At 33.4% G+C, this 12729-nt stretch overlaps 1 protein-coding gene across 5 annotated transcripts in view; it reads left to right on the top strand.

The window, feature by feature from the left end:
* Nucleotides 1–12729, top strand: part of LOC149486901 (uncharacterized) — a 53178-nt gene that overhangs the window by 27123 nt on the left and 13326 nt on the right. For all 5 annotated transcript variants that reach the window (XM_089696968.1, XM_089696969.1, XM_089696965.1 and 2 more), the window contains 3 exons: nt 2581–2693; nt 6314–6454; nt 12253–12728. In XM_089696968.1, the coding sequence (XP_089553094.1) occupies nt 2581–2693; nt 6314–6454; nt 12253–12728 (730 nt within the window). The remainder of the gene's footprint in view (nt 1–2580; nt 2694–6313; nt 6455–12252; nt 12729) is intronic.

The following is a 12729-nucleotide window of genomic DNA, read 5'->3' as shown; positions in this document are numbered from 1 at the left end:
TTCTATTTGATTTTATGTATAAGTGTGAAAAAGTGAAGTCCCGTGTCCCCTAGTGGGGTAAGGGGCATATGCTTCGTATATAATACATCTGCCCCTTACCCCACTAGGGGACATGGGACTTCACTATGATTACTACTCTATGGCAATTTGTAAGGACAAGCTTGTATTGATGATGTAAGAACTAGATTAACCTTATTTATGTGTTTAAATAAATATTTCTCTATGAATCCAGAATTGTTGCCCAAATCTATTGGTAGGTACCATCTTTCAAGAAAAGGATATATTAAAGGGGTTTTCACTATACAAGTATAGTTTATATAGAGATCTCTTTCAAGATCTACTTTAAAACATAGGATGAACTTTTATTTTAAATGCAAAAATAATTGCGAAATTGACAGATGACCAACGGAAATAATTAAAGAACATCCATACTAATATTATAAATGCGAAAGTAACTCTGTCTGCCTGTCTGTTACTCAATCACGCCTTAACTACTGAACCAATTTGCATGAAATTTGGTATAGAGATATTTTGATACCCGAGAAAGGACATAGGCTACTTTTTATCCCGGGAAATAGGATAGGTTTTATCCCGGAAATCCCACGGGAACGGGAACTGTGCGGGTTTTTCTTTGACTGCGCGGGCGAAGCTGCGGGTGGAAAGCTAGTAATATATAATAATTTATGGTTATGAATTGCAGATTTGCGTATGTATGTCGTAAGTTCCTTTCTCATACATTTAGAATAATAAAATTAATTGTAATAGTGGAAGTAGGCTTCCGTTATGGCATAAAATGAGAGCAGATGTTAAAGATATTATTTTCCGTTATATTCTTTAAGTATAGGAATTAAAGATGCGATTGTCTTTTAATGTATTGGCAAATTCAAATTTGATCATAAGATGAACTTCAGTGTTGTGCATGAGGCCACGAAGGTTTCCGAGTTGTTAGGATTAATCTTCGAAATTGTACCTACCACAGGCGAAGCCGGGTTCACAGCTTATCTAATCTATACTTATAATAAATCTGTAGAGAGGCCAATTCTGTACATGAAATATATTTAAAAAAAACTATGAAGGGGTGATAAGGGATCGCTACTGATGCCAAAAATGCAATCAGTAAAATTTTTGTCTGTCTGTCTGTCTGTCTGTCTGTATATTCGTTATAGAAACAAAAACTACACGACGGATTTTAACGAAATTTGGCACAATTATTCTTCATACTCCTGGGCAGGTTATAGTAAAAGAATCATGTAAATCGGTGTAGAAACACCAAAGTTATACATAAAATACGCTATAAGTCATCGCGCGTGAATTACATGCCATAAGGATTATTTTTGTGTATCAGTTGCCGCGTTCGACGCGCTTCGCGGCGGGAGCTATAAAAAGGCGGCGGGTCCGCACCCGTTTCGCGTTGTCACGGCATCACGTGTGAACGGCTGAACTGATTTCGATAATTCTTTTCTATTATATTCCTTGAAGTACGAGGATGGTTCTTATGTAGAGAAAACGTAAATATATACCACGGGCGAAGCCGGGGCGGACCGCTAGTCTTATATATAAAATTCTCGTGTCACAATGTTAGTCTGCATACTCCTCCGAAACGGGTGGACCGATTCTCATGAAATTTTCTGTGCATATCGGGTAAGTCTGAGAATCGGCCAACATCTATTTTTCATATGTACCACGGGCGAAGCCGGGGCGGACCGCTAGTACCTATATAAAATTTTCGTGTCATGGTGTTTGAAGGTAAACTCCTCCGAAACGGCTTGACCGATTATCATGAAATTATGTGTGCATATCGGGTAGGTCTGAGAATCGAACAACATCTATTTTCGACAGACGTGCTAGTTGCCTATAAAAAGTGATTATAACATCTTATTAAAATATAAATTAGCTCTCGGACTACAGTTCTTGATACTCCGTTTAAAACGAGACACATACGAGCCTAATTACTTTTTTCATATTAAAATGCATGTCCATTATATGTCATAAAAAGGGGTGATTACAAAAGCATGCGTCTTCCTAGGAAGCCATCTTTATATAAGTATGTAGTAACCACTTTATTGGATGGAACTAATGTCTAATATATGTGAGGAAAAACTTAATTATGATGTACGGAAGTTCTTTTAAAATAGCCATACTTCATCGAGTTACCGATTTCTTCTTTTATTTTGTTATCTATGAGGTTTTATGGCTTGTTTTCGAGCAGAATAAGATTTTATCCTCACTTAATGATGACGTCTATAATAAAATTAAATTCATTTGAATTTTGAATTACTTTATTTGAGTAGCAATATCCTTTTATGTATTTAGTTGTAAACTGTCTGAATAATGACTAGAGAACCAAATGTGAAATATTTGTATCCTTTCCCCACTACACGGATTTTACCATACGGCCACAAAACCTACTTCCTGGATGATTACAGTTCTGTATAGTTTATCAGCACGTACCTGACTAAACACCCTAACATTACAGGTTCTCCTAAGTTGTACTCTATCTATTTCTGTAAGAAGTAATTTTTCCTCTGTGTACAAATGTATTTAAGTGTTAAATAATACTAAATTGCTATAACATTACAGGTACAATAGAATCAGTGCCACCATACAGAATGCCGCCCGCGCCTGAGGCTGCGCTGCCTGGCGCCCCTGCACCCTCCCTGGCAGCTATACACACACACTCTGCTAAATTTCCCGTGAGTTACATACCTTTCAGTTCTAGTAATAGAGAATAAAGATTCCGTTACTGTAATTCGAGTTGCGGAGAACAAAGGTACTAAATAGATCAATTTTTGGCGTACGTCTCACACGTCGTAACATCTGACCAAGCTAATTAATATCCTCGGGCATGTATTTTGTAATTGCTTGATTGTGTCAGATTTAATTTCAACGTGTTAATCTGCTTCTATAGGGAATAAGCCGTAGAAATAAACATTTCCGTTAATTATGCTGAAGACATGATGTTTATTAGTTAATTAGATGCTGTGTATATTTAAGATCAATTATCACTTATATTTCTTAAATCATGGTAACAAAAACAGAAGGTGAAAATAAAAGTCCTCTAAACTTTAGTTTACTATCATCCAGACTGACTCAATGTAGTCTTCAACTTGGCTAGTTACTATATTGGCTGCCAATAAGAAAACCCTGGTCAATAATCATAACTCATGAACAATGTGTGCTCGTCCGTGCGTGCTGTCATTAATACAGTAGCAACACGGCCGGCTCAGGTCAATGGCGTTGGTAATGAGTAACCTTATAGCTTTTGTTTTAAGGTCTCATATGTATGTAGAAGCAAATTCATGGTCTAACCTTACGGCATTTGTTTAAGGTTCTTGTAGAAAAAGTTTTAAAGAAAGTGTCTAAGTAATTAAGGATAAATCGTTTTGGCGATAAAGATAAGTTTGTGTAATTTTGTTATGTAAAATGTAACCGTTGCATATTTTAATGACTTCCTATTTCTACACATTTATTACATTTTAATTGAACGTCGAAAATAAAATCAAACCAAATATCCATTTTACATATACTTGTGAATTACACTCTTTCCTCTTGTTCAATTTTGATTTAGGAAAAAATTCTTTGGTGTGATTGTAGTAACCTTTAAAAAAGCGTTATTATTATTTCTTCGAATTATTATTGAGCTTTTCTTTAGCATATAATTTTGTAACAAAATTTACTATGTACTTACAACAAGTTACAACATAACAAAATCAGCCAATATTATTCGCACAATATCCCGCAGACGTTGTGCTTTCAGTTCATTTGCCTTTCATCAATCATCATGTCACAACTCCGGTACTGTTAGCCAAAAGTCCCCATTCTCGTGTTATGACTAACCGAATCTTGGTGTTGCTATCAAAAGCTTATTGCATACTAGCTTTCCACCCGCGGCTTCGCCCGCGCAGTCAAAGAAAAACCCGCATAGTTTCCGTTCCCGTGGGATTTCCGGGATAAAACATATCCTATGTCCTTTCTCGGGTATCAAAATATCTCTATACCAAATTTCTTGCAAATTGGTTCAGTAGTTAAGGCGTGATTAAGTAACAGACAGACAGACAGAGTTACTTTCGCATTTATATTATTATAATATGGATTTTAACACCTTGCCTTTCTGTGATGCAAAATGTTCTTGATTTGTCTTCGATCTTTGTGTCGAGATCGTAATTTGTTTTAATGCTTTGTACTTGTAAAGGACGACTGCAGCTTGCCTAATAGCAGTAGGTTTTTAGCTTCAGATAAAAGAACTTTAGGAATATGTGCGTCAAATTTTATTACTTTTGCTAATGTAGGTATTTTAGTATCCTGTTTCCAAATAGCTTTATCGGCTAACGTATTTCGTATATTTTATAATCTTAGTTATCATTTATTACTACCTGACCGTATTATACAGATCCTTACTTAATCCTATGAAAAGATGACTATGATGTATCGTAATTATTACATAGGTAATTTAATCTCTAACAGTTTTTACACTGTAGTACCTATAGAGTTAGCAATTTATAGCGTATTATTTTTATTAACTTTCTTATCCTCTTTAGCAACAAAAACCTGTTAATATCCAATATAAAAGTACTTATCCCAGTGCAACGGACTGTGTCAGGCGAGCGCAATTAGCTTCCCCATGATAGGTGACAATCCGCACCTGCGTTTTGCAACGTCTTTATAACATTCAGTTTTATTGCAGCAGTGGTTAATAACGCTTTTATTTCTTGAAGTGGAGAGTTTGCTTTATCTATATTATATGGCATTTTTTGTTACATTTTCTATTATATTTGAGTCTTCGATCAGAATAAGATTTGGAACAAATTTGGAGCTTATAGGTTATGTGCAATTCGTAAACGTTTTGGGTGTGATTGTGACGTATCTTAATGTGTTTATGGTTATTAGAACTGCATTATTGTTTGTATTATCTTCGTGAAACACACAGGTGATAAAATTTGTTACATGACTTATTAATGAAAACTTTCGTTTTACAAAAGATGAAAGAACTTTCAAGAGCTTTTTTATTTCTATAAATAAGCAAAATATAATTTACAATATTTTCCTTATTAACCTTAGTTTACAAGCAGCAATATAATATACCTTCTTTTTAGGCTCAGATCTTATAATCTGGATATCCTTTATAATTGGAAAATTTAGGATTGCTTTGAGCATTAACCTTTCCTTTTCACACACAATTCTTATGAATATAATATTTCTACAGTTCACCAAAGTTCACTTAACATATTATGCAGAATCATGTAGTTTCTCCAATCGCAAGCTTTTTGTAGGCTTCTACGTAATGGACGTAGATTTCTAGAGAAAGTGTTCATTGTTCCAACATATATCGGTTTGGTGTGTCGTGTTGTTTAATGTTTTAATTATCCTATTCATAAATATTATTAAAAGTGAATAAAAAGTTTTTCTGTTTGAGTATATTGGTGATTAATTATTATTAGTGAAAAGTTCGGTAGACTGATTTATTGGTGTATAAATTACCATAAATGTTTTCTTAAATAATGAAACAGTGAGTAACGGTTTAGATATCACACATATACGTACATACATAATATATAAACTCACTAAAACTCACTAACGAGCTCCAAATACTAATAGCCCCTATACAACAAATAATACATATAAATAATATATATATAAGTAATCATAAATTTGCCACTAAAATATTGCGTCCATTATTTTACAGAGGTGCCATATTTTATCGCCTTTAAAATTTTTTAACAATTTAGCACTGAAAGCAAAATATAATTTGTATTTTTCACCACCAAAACATGTAAATATTATCATTTATATTTCCTAAAATAGAAGTTTATTATAGATCCTTCCACATAACCTTTACCAAGTAAGCGTGAAGTTTCGAAGGTCTATCTAGCACTAATGCGTAACAAAAGCAAGTTAAATGACTCATATAAATGCTTTAGTGCATCACATTTTACATTCATATTTAATGAAGGCATTCTGCACAAATATATTTTCATAATAAATATATCGATATCGAGAACTTTTGTATGAAAAAAAGCTTTTATACTAAGTAACATAACTATTGCGTTAAAACCCAACTTATTTTAAGTATCTGATATTTCAAATGCTTAGCAGCTTAAGCCCGTGCAGGTGGGGACAAATCATAAAAATTCAAAACATAAAATCTATCCAGTCCAGCACAGTACAACTAACTCTTCCTTACAACTTTGTTTCATAACTAAAATTTTGATTTTAAATGATTTTTCCATTATGACTTCACGGCTCATATCATAAATTTCAAACATATGAGCAATTTATAAAGAAAATCTTAACCGACAAGGCGTATCTGTTACAGATAGAGCGCGAAGTGATCTTATCATCAGGCGACAAAAACTCCAAAGTGCCGATCCTGCAAGAGGCCAGAAAGCGCGGGAGACTGGGCGCTGTCGCCCCTGATACTCCCCCTAAAGCGCTGTCTGCTTGGACTCATGCTGAGGTGAGAGAAATATAAAACTACAATATATCCCACTAATATAAATGCGAAAGTTTGTTTGTTTATTGGTAAGTCCTCCGCTGAACCGATTTTCATGAAATGGCACGCACATAAAAGGTAATTTGGATTAACACATAGGATAGTTTTTATCCCGAAAATCTTACGGGAACGGGAACTATACGGGTTTTTCTTTGACTACGCAGGTGAAGCTGCGAGCGAAAAGCTAGTACGTCATATTAATTATGAATTTTTGAAATCGGTCCAAGTTCGGTTCAAGAGATTAGCGCGATGATATTATACGTACTTAGGGTGTAAAATTTAACCATGTTGAAATGAAATAGAACAAAAGTACTATTTATTAACTTATTTATTTAGGGCTGATTTTTCAATCCTTGGTTAAAACCAAGAAGCTTATATCTAATACACTGGAGATTTCAGTATGAACATTAGCTTCTTGGTTAAAACTTATTCATCGAATAACGTATTAAACTACCATTTCAAAAATATATTATGTATATTTGTCCGTATTTGACAGTATACAGGTGACATTTTAAAATGTTCGTGTAATACTTTATTGGACGGATAAATTTTAACCAACGATTGAAAAATCGGTCCTTTAATAAATTAGATATAACAATAAATAAAGTAAGTTTTCATAAGAGCTTAAAACCTATAAAATCTAACAACTTCAAATTAGATACTAAAGTCTATGCAATTTATTTGGTTAACTAAAAATCTACTTCAAGTTACTGTCTATGCGTATAATAATACGTATGTCCTTAATGTTATTAAAAATACAAAGCAATTTAATTTTTAATACATTCCTCTATTTACAAAATTCACAGAGCATAACGCAGAAGATAGCATCTTATATAATTCTAGCTCTTATTACTATTATAGCAAGACCCACATTGCCATACTCAACATAATTTACTTATGCAAGGTACACTAAAGCAATTACTTTATATAAATTGTGGGTAATGTGGCCTGTATTTTCAATTACCTAGAGACATAAATGAACGTAGAAAATCAAGTCAAATATTAAGTGGATCAAAACTTAATTTTAAATTCAGTTGGTGTTTGTATCCAAACAGCGGGAAAACCACAATTAGAAGGCCAAAGAATAAATTTAGCACAAGGAGCTAACAAAATATACACGAAATTTGTAACTTTTACATAAATAAAAAGATTATTAAGAAAAAACAGATAAAAATGCTGATAAGTAACAAAGGATAGTACGATAATGATAACATAATATTACACCTACCCTATCCTATACTACTAAAGTTACAAACTATAAATTTGTAAGATCACTGGATGGATGTTTATTTATTTTTCAAGTAAAAGCAGCTGATCAGATATGTTCGGAATTATCTTACAGAGATATAATTTATAATAAGCTGTTCTTCAACAGATTACTCGTCTCTAATAGTGATCATTAAAATCTAATAATTTTCGTCCGGATCCGTTCAGTTTCAAAGAATTTCAAACATATTGTATGCAAATTGCAAATTCACAAACGTTCGTAGAGAGAAAATAATTTTACGTGGATGTTTATTTATTTATATATTTATTTATTTACAAAGGATAGCCAACAATTGTTAACACTAATTATAGACATACAAGGAAAATACAATTTAACATAACAAGTGCAACAATTAATTATAGGCTAACACCACATGCATTTAAAAAACGGTTATGATTTAAGAACAAAAAAAAAAAGTAACTACACAAAATAACGTTTATTATCAATAAAACATCTTTAAAAAAATAATAATAATGTCAGTCATATTAATATAAAATCGGCACACAAAATTACAATTTAAAATGTTACAATACAACACTCAAAAGCTTATTATTGTTACTGTGCTCCTTTTTTCTTTCTAAATCCAAATCTAACCTTATTCTACCATGCGTCCAAAGCCTTGATGATACACGTTGTGGCAGTGCCTTCCTGCGTAACAACCGTGACGACGAGTCAGGCATAACTATCCAGTTCTTTGCCCTTGCGAGACTATTTTATAGGCGTTCATAATTTTATTGACCCATTTATAATGTGGTTCGGGCCAATTTGTTGCTGCCTTTGGTTCTTTGAAAACAAAGGCCGTTGTGGTCGATTTGAAATCAGGCTGGAAATTTTAAATGTTGTAAAATTTTAATGAGGATCTGGAATTAAATTGAATTTAGGAAAAACTTATAAATTTAAATAAGCAAAATTGAATTTGACTTAGGTTTTACAAAAAGCTAAATGCCGTTGTCACGCAATGGTAGGAAAATACCTAGACATACTTAGGTATTAACATTAAATAAAACTGTTAATTGACTCGTAGTCAATTAACGAAATAAGAGACATAATTTTGTATATTTCGCCTGTGATTATCGCTATCACTATCCAAAAATTTGTAAAATTGATAATTGAATACGCATTGCCTATAATAATTATCATCATTTTATTTAAACAATAAATTAAATAGCATGTGCGCTGCCAAGTAACATCAATATTTGGTATTCATACCGCGCTAGCACGGCTAAACGGTTGTTGATCCACGCGCGACCCATTTAGGACAATTATTACATACATTTCCTTACGCGTTTAGTTCTATTATGGTATGCATCGGTTTTCCCACTTTTTCTAGTTCGTTTGCCCAGGCTTCGTCCGCGTGATACGGAATGAAAACAACAATAATATATAGCCTAGGTGTGTCGCAAAAAATAAGTATTCTACTGGTGGATGAATTTTCAATTTTATCTCCCTCAGAATAATCTTAATACTATGTGATCCTATCTAGCAAATTTGTATCCTTAATTAGCAGAAATATATGGAATTTTTAATCTCACTTAAACCATAATTAAGCCTATAAATTTATAGATATAAATTTACTAGCTGTGCTCCGCGGTTTCACTCCTGTTCCGTTCCTGTTGGTCTTAGCCTGATGATATATAGCCTATAGTCTTCCTCGATAAAGGGGCTATCTAACACAGAAATAATTTTTCAAATTGGACCATTAGTTCCTGAGATTAGCGCGTTCAAACAAACAAACAAAAAACAAACACTTCCGCTTTATAATATTAGTATGGATAATTAAAATTAGGCCATTAACCTTTCATCAACCTATATTTATCACTCGTCTCCCTTTAGATCTCCCACGAGCAAATCCAGTGAAAGTAGTAATTCCTGTCGTATCGAATCTTAAATTAATTTATCGTTTGTGCGTGATTGAAAACGTGATCATTCGTCTTAATTGTGAGTGCTCTCTCACCTTGCTTTCAGCTTTCATTGATGATTTTCCTTTACATCGTCATAAACAGTTTTATGATTTGCTTTAATTCTGTTTCTCATTTACTATCGTCATTTACATTACCATTAAATGTTTGATGTTTTGCTTTAAGTCTATCTGTGTTTTCTATCTTGATCGACTATTTTATACATTCGAGATCACCTTTAGTTAAATTAAAAATATTTCTTACTTACTTTATATTTACTACAGTGGCGCAGGGACACAAAGAGGGTCTTTCGACAATAAGAGCCAAATAAATATTTTTTTGCTGGATTAATTAATCATATCGTAATACTTAGTGAGCATTTAAGTATATAACTCTTGCATATAAAAACAGCTGATCATTTAATAGAATCTAAGAAATATAAATAATAGTCTTGATTAGCACTTAAGCTTTTGAACAGGTTACCTCATGAATGAAGTCGCGGGCGCCAATAAGTACTAAATACTTCATTAAAGTACCGTTTTTCCTAACCACCGGAACACAATTAGCAAGTAAAAATCTATGTTGATTAAGAGCTTATGCTAAAATTTCTTAAATTAACATACGACCACACAGAAGACAAAATTAACAAACACATTCGTGTCATTGCATTACCTGCCATAATAGGGAGCATCCATAAATTACGTGAGATGTTTTAGGGGGGGAGGGGGGTCAAGTAATATATCATCTAACATTACGTTGGGGAGAGGAGGATCTCAGTAAATATCACGCAATTTTTTAAGATCTCACGACATCTCACCAGGAGGGGAGGGAAGGTAAAAAAATTGGAAAAAACACCTCACCTAAATTTTGGACGCCCCCCTTATGAAACATAATCCTATTAGGAACTTTATTTTGTACAGCAAATTCAAATTTAAATTCAAATTCAAATTATATTTATTTGCAAGAATGTAGTTACTAATTACAAATTTTAGATGTTTTGATTACAATATTATGTGGCTAATACATTCTACCCATTGATTGGGTGTGCAAATATTAATTAACGATTTATCGTCTACAGCCAAACCATTTTGGTTACTAGTTGCATAGATATAAACAACGGAGTCAATTTAACGATATAAATTCATATTCATAGTAACGTCGTCACGTTATTGCGCCGGCACGGTCGGGCGAGGTAGCATGCGCCTGCGCATCCGGTGACGCGTTCTTAGTAACTTATTGTTTGTTTTTCGTGTTTTTTATCCTGTTTTATAGGGATTAGTAAATAATACTTATTTTGTTTGTTTTTTATTCATTTTATAATAGAGTGATGTGAAGGATTGTGACGATGTGATTTTTGGATCGATCGTGACTGTGATTTAATTTAAAATGGTCGAATTTGTTTTGGAAAATGTATGTATATTTGTGTTACATTTAAAAAATAATTTGAAAACAAGAATCTTAAATATAAATAACTAGGTACTCTATCTTAAAATTTCCAATTTATTGATTTCCATGAAAATAGAGCAACAAAATATTTAATTTCTACATAAATTTATTCCTTTTTTTATTTTTTAAATTATTAAGATAGTTCCCTAATCAAGATGAATTTTATTTACATAACAGATGGAGACAAATTAATAATTATTTCTTTATTTTGTACTATTTTATTACCATGTCATAAATCTAACTCCAAATACAATTTAAGTAACAGTAAAAAACATATCAAACATTCAAAACAATTCCAAACAAACCCGCAGTATGTACTAGTGAGGCCTTTCATGCCTCGCCTTTGTTCCGCCGTTCCCACCGTAATACATTGTCTTATTAACGTATCTTTCACCTGTACTTGTAATTATGGTACCAGAGTTTGATTCCCATGTCAAACAATAAGGGACATTAACGCTGGTTGCACAACAGATACAAGCTTCTAAGATTTACTATTTATTATTTACTAATTATAATTAAACTAGCGGTCCGCCCCGGCTTCGCCCGTGGTACCTACATGTTTAAACTATCCTATCTCTCAAGTTGGATCGAACTGCACATGGTGTGCGAATTTTATTATAATCGGTTAAGTGGTTTAGGAGTCCATTAAGGACAAACATTGTGACACGAGATTTATATATATTAAGACTAGCGGTCCGCCCCGGCTTCGCCCGTGGTACATGTTTACGTTTTCTCTACATAAGAATTAAGAACCATCCTCGTACTTCAAGGAATATAATAAAGAAAGAATTATCGAAATCGGTTCAGCCATTCTCGAGTTATGCGCTTACCAACACATTTTGCGATTCATTTTTATATATAAGAGAAGAAGATATACCTTAAGACGCCTTCGACAATACTCATTTTAGTAGCCAAAATAACTGTCTTTAAGAAATTAGTATTATCATTGGAACATTTAAAAAAAAAAGTTTTTCAAGATAATTCAACACTAATTCCTAATAATGAATCGGTAAATCCCGCATAATGGTTAAAAATTAATATATTTTTTAAGCCTAGTTTAAGCCTAGAACTAACTTCACAGTGCTGTATGCAAACAAACTAAAAATAAATGCGCATACAATAAAATCATTGTAACAAAACATTCCTTACAGAACCAGCAAGCCGGCACATCAGGTGACTTCAGACAGTACCACGAGCAGTACAGCTACGCTATCCACCAAGCACAGAACCTACCTCGCAATCAAAACTACGACTCCCCAAAACCACCGATACCCGCTAAAAATGCCTACAAAACTGACACACCAAATAACTCGCACATGGTAACTGTAGTAGAAACAGGCAAGGACAGTACAAGAGACGCGCCTAAAAGTACCAAGTCCGTCAGCAAAACATATCACACCTTAAAGGACATGATCTCAAGTAGATTTAAGGGTAAAGAAAGCAACGAAGGCGAGAAAGAAGAAGCTAGTTTAAATAATATTGAGGAACGGAAACGGGAACCTGAACAAACTCCGCCGAAGGAAGTGAGAAAGGAAGGGATATATGGACGGCCGATGCAACGACCGGAAATGCAGTATAACCACGGGATGACAAATAATATGGCGTACCCAAGCCCATCGCCACACAGG

Source organism: Colias philodice, chromosome 7 (assembly GCF_061535455.1).
Source record: "Colias philodice isolate Cphi_HAF_F1 chromosome 7, ilColPhil1 Martin Lab GWU primary, whole genome shotgun sequence".
Lineage (NCBI taxonomy): Eukaryota > Metazoa > Arthropoda > Insecta > Lepidoptera > Pieridae > Colias > Colias philodice.
This window is presented reverse-complemented; position numbering and strand designations above follow the sequence as displayed.